Raw genomic sequence first — 907 nt, 5'->3', positions numbered from 1 at the left:
CCCACCTCAGCGTGCTGGGAGACTGGAAGGTCTCATCCGCAAGCGGCAGCTTCAGGATATGCGGCTCTAAGGCATGGTGGTGGTGAGGCTGCAGGAACACCTGGTGATGCAGCTGCTGGTGGTGAGCGTGGACGGCCGCCGCGGCGCTGGTGGCCGTGTCTGGCTGCGCCGGGAGAGGGTGGTCGTCCAGGAGCAGCTGGAGACTCCGGATGTATTCCACGGCGCAGCGAAGGGTCTCCACTTTGCTGAGTTTCTTCTTGCGGGCCGCCTGGGGGACGTGCTGGCGCAGGATGGCGAACCCTTGGGACACCTGAAACGAGCGAGAGACGCGGGATCATTAGCTGCAGTCTGTTAAAGTCGACTCCGGCGAAAGCAATAATGCATAGCGAAACAAATAAATCTATGGGTCAGACGATCATGCTGGCCTTTTATTCAGGTTCAAGAAAACGTATTTGCATTAGTCGTCATTACTAATAAATCCAATACAAAGCAAGGGAGCCTTATAGACAAATTTCTTCCTTGTCAAAGCTAATACAGAAAGATAATTAATACTATACAATAGCACATGGAATTTATCATTACCGACGAATGAGTATCGGTATCCCTGCCTATTGTAGATAGCTTCACAAAGTAGCTCCACATCCCCTAATACACCAAAGATGCCTCAAGAATGACTTCTCTATCAACCTAATGATTTTAAATTATTTATAGTCTTCCTCGTGCTTTTTGACCGTCATGCTATCAGGTGTGTCTAAAGGATTTCCCTGACTGTGCACGCGTAGGTGTATGTCAGTGAGAGTTACTTTGCCAATACATTTCTACAGAAAAGGAAACGAAAACGTTGAAGGTTTCACTAAAATGTCGCGGGGCAGTGACGATACCAGAACCGATTACTTTTTCGGCTTTG

The 907-nt window shown here is 48.6% G+C and overlaps 1 protein-coding gene across 1 annotated transcript in view; it reads right to left on the bottom strand.

Annotated features, from left to right (window-relative positions):
• LOC119586042 overlaps positions 1-907 on the bottom strand; it is a gene marked incomplete in the record, with an annotated part of 11,688 nt that overhangs the window by 1,969 nt on the left and 8,812 nt on the right. The window contains 1 exon segment of the mRNA XM_037934746.1: positions 6-310. Within this exon segment, the coding sequence (XP_037790674.1) occupies positions 6-310 (305 nt within the window).

This window comes from Penaeus monodon, chromosome 20, assembly GCF_015228065.2.
Source record: "Penaeus monodon isolate SGIC_2016 chromosome 20, NSTDA_Pmon_1, whole genome shotgun sequence".
In the NCBI taxonomy this organism is placed as follows: domain Eukaryota; kingdom Metazoa; phylum Arthropoda; class Malacostraca; order Decapoda; family Penaeidae; genus Penaeus; species Penaeus monodon.
Note: the sequence above shows the minus strand (reverse complement) of the source record. Positions and strands in the feature narration are given on the sequence as shown.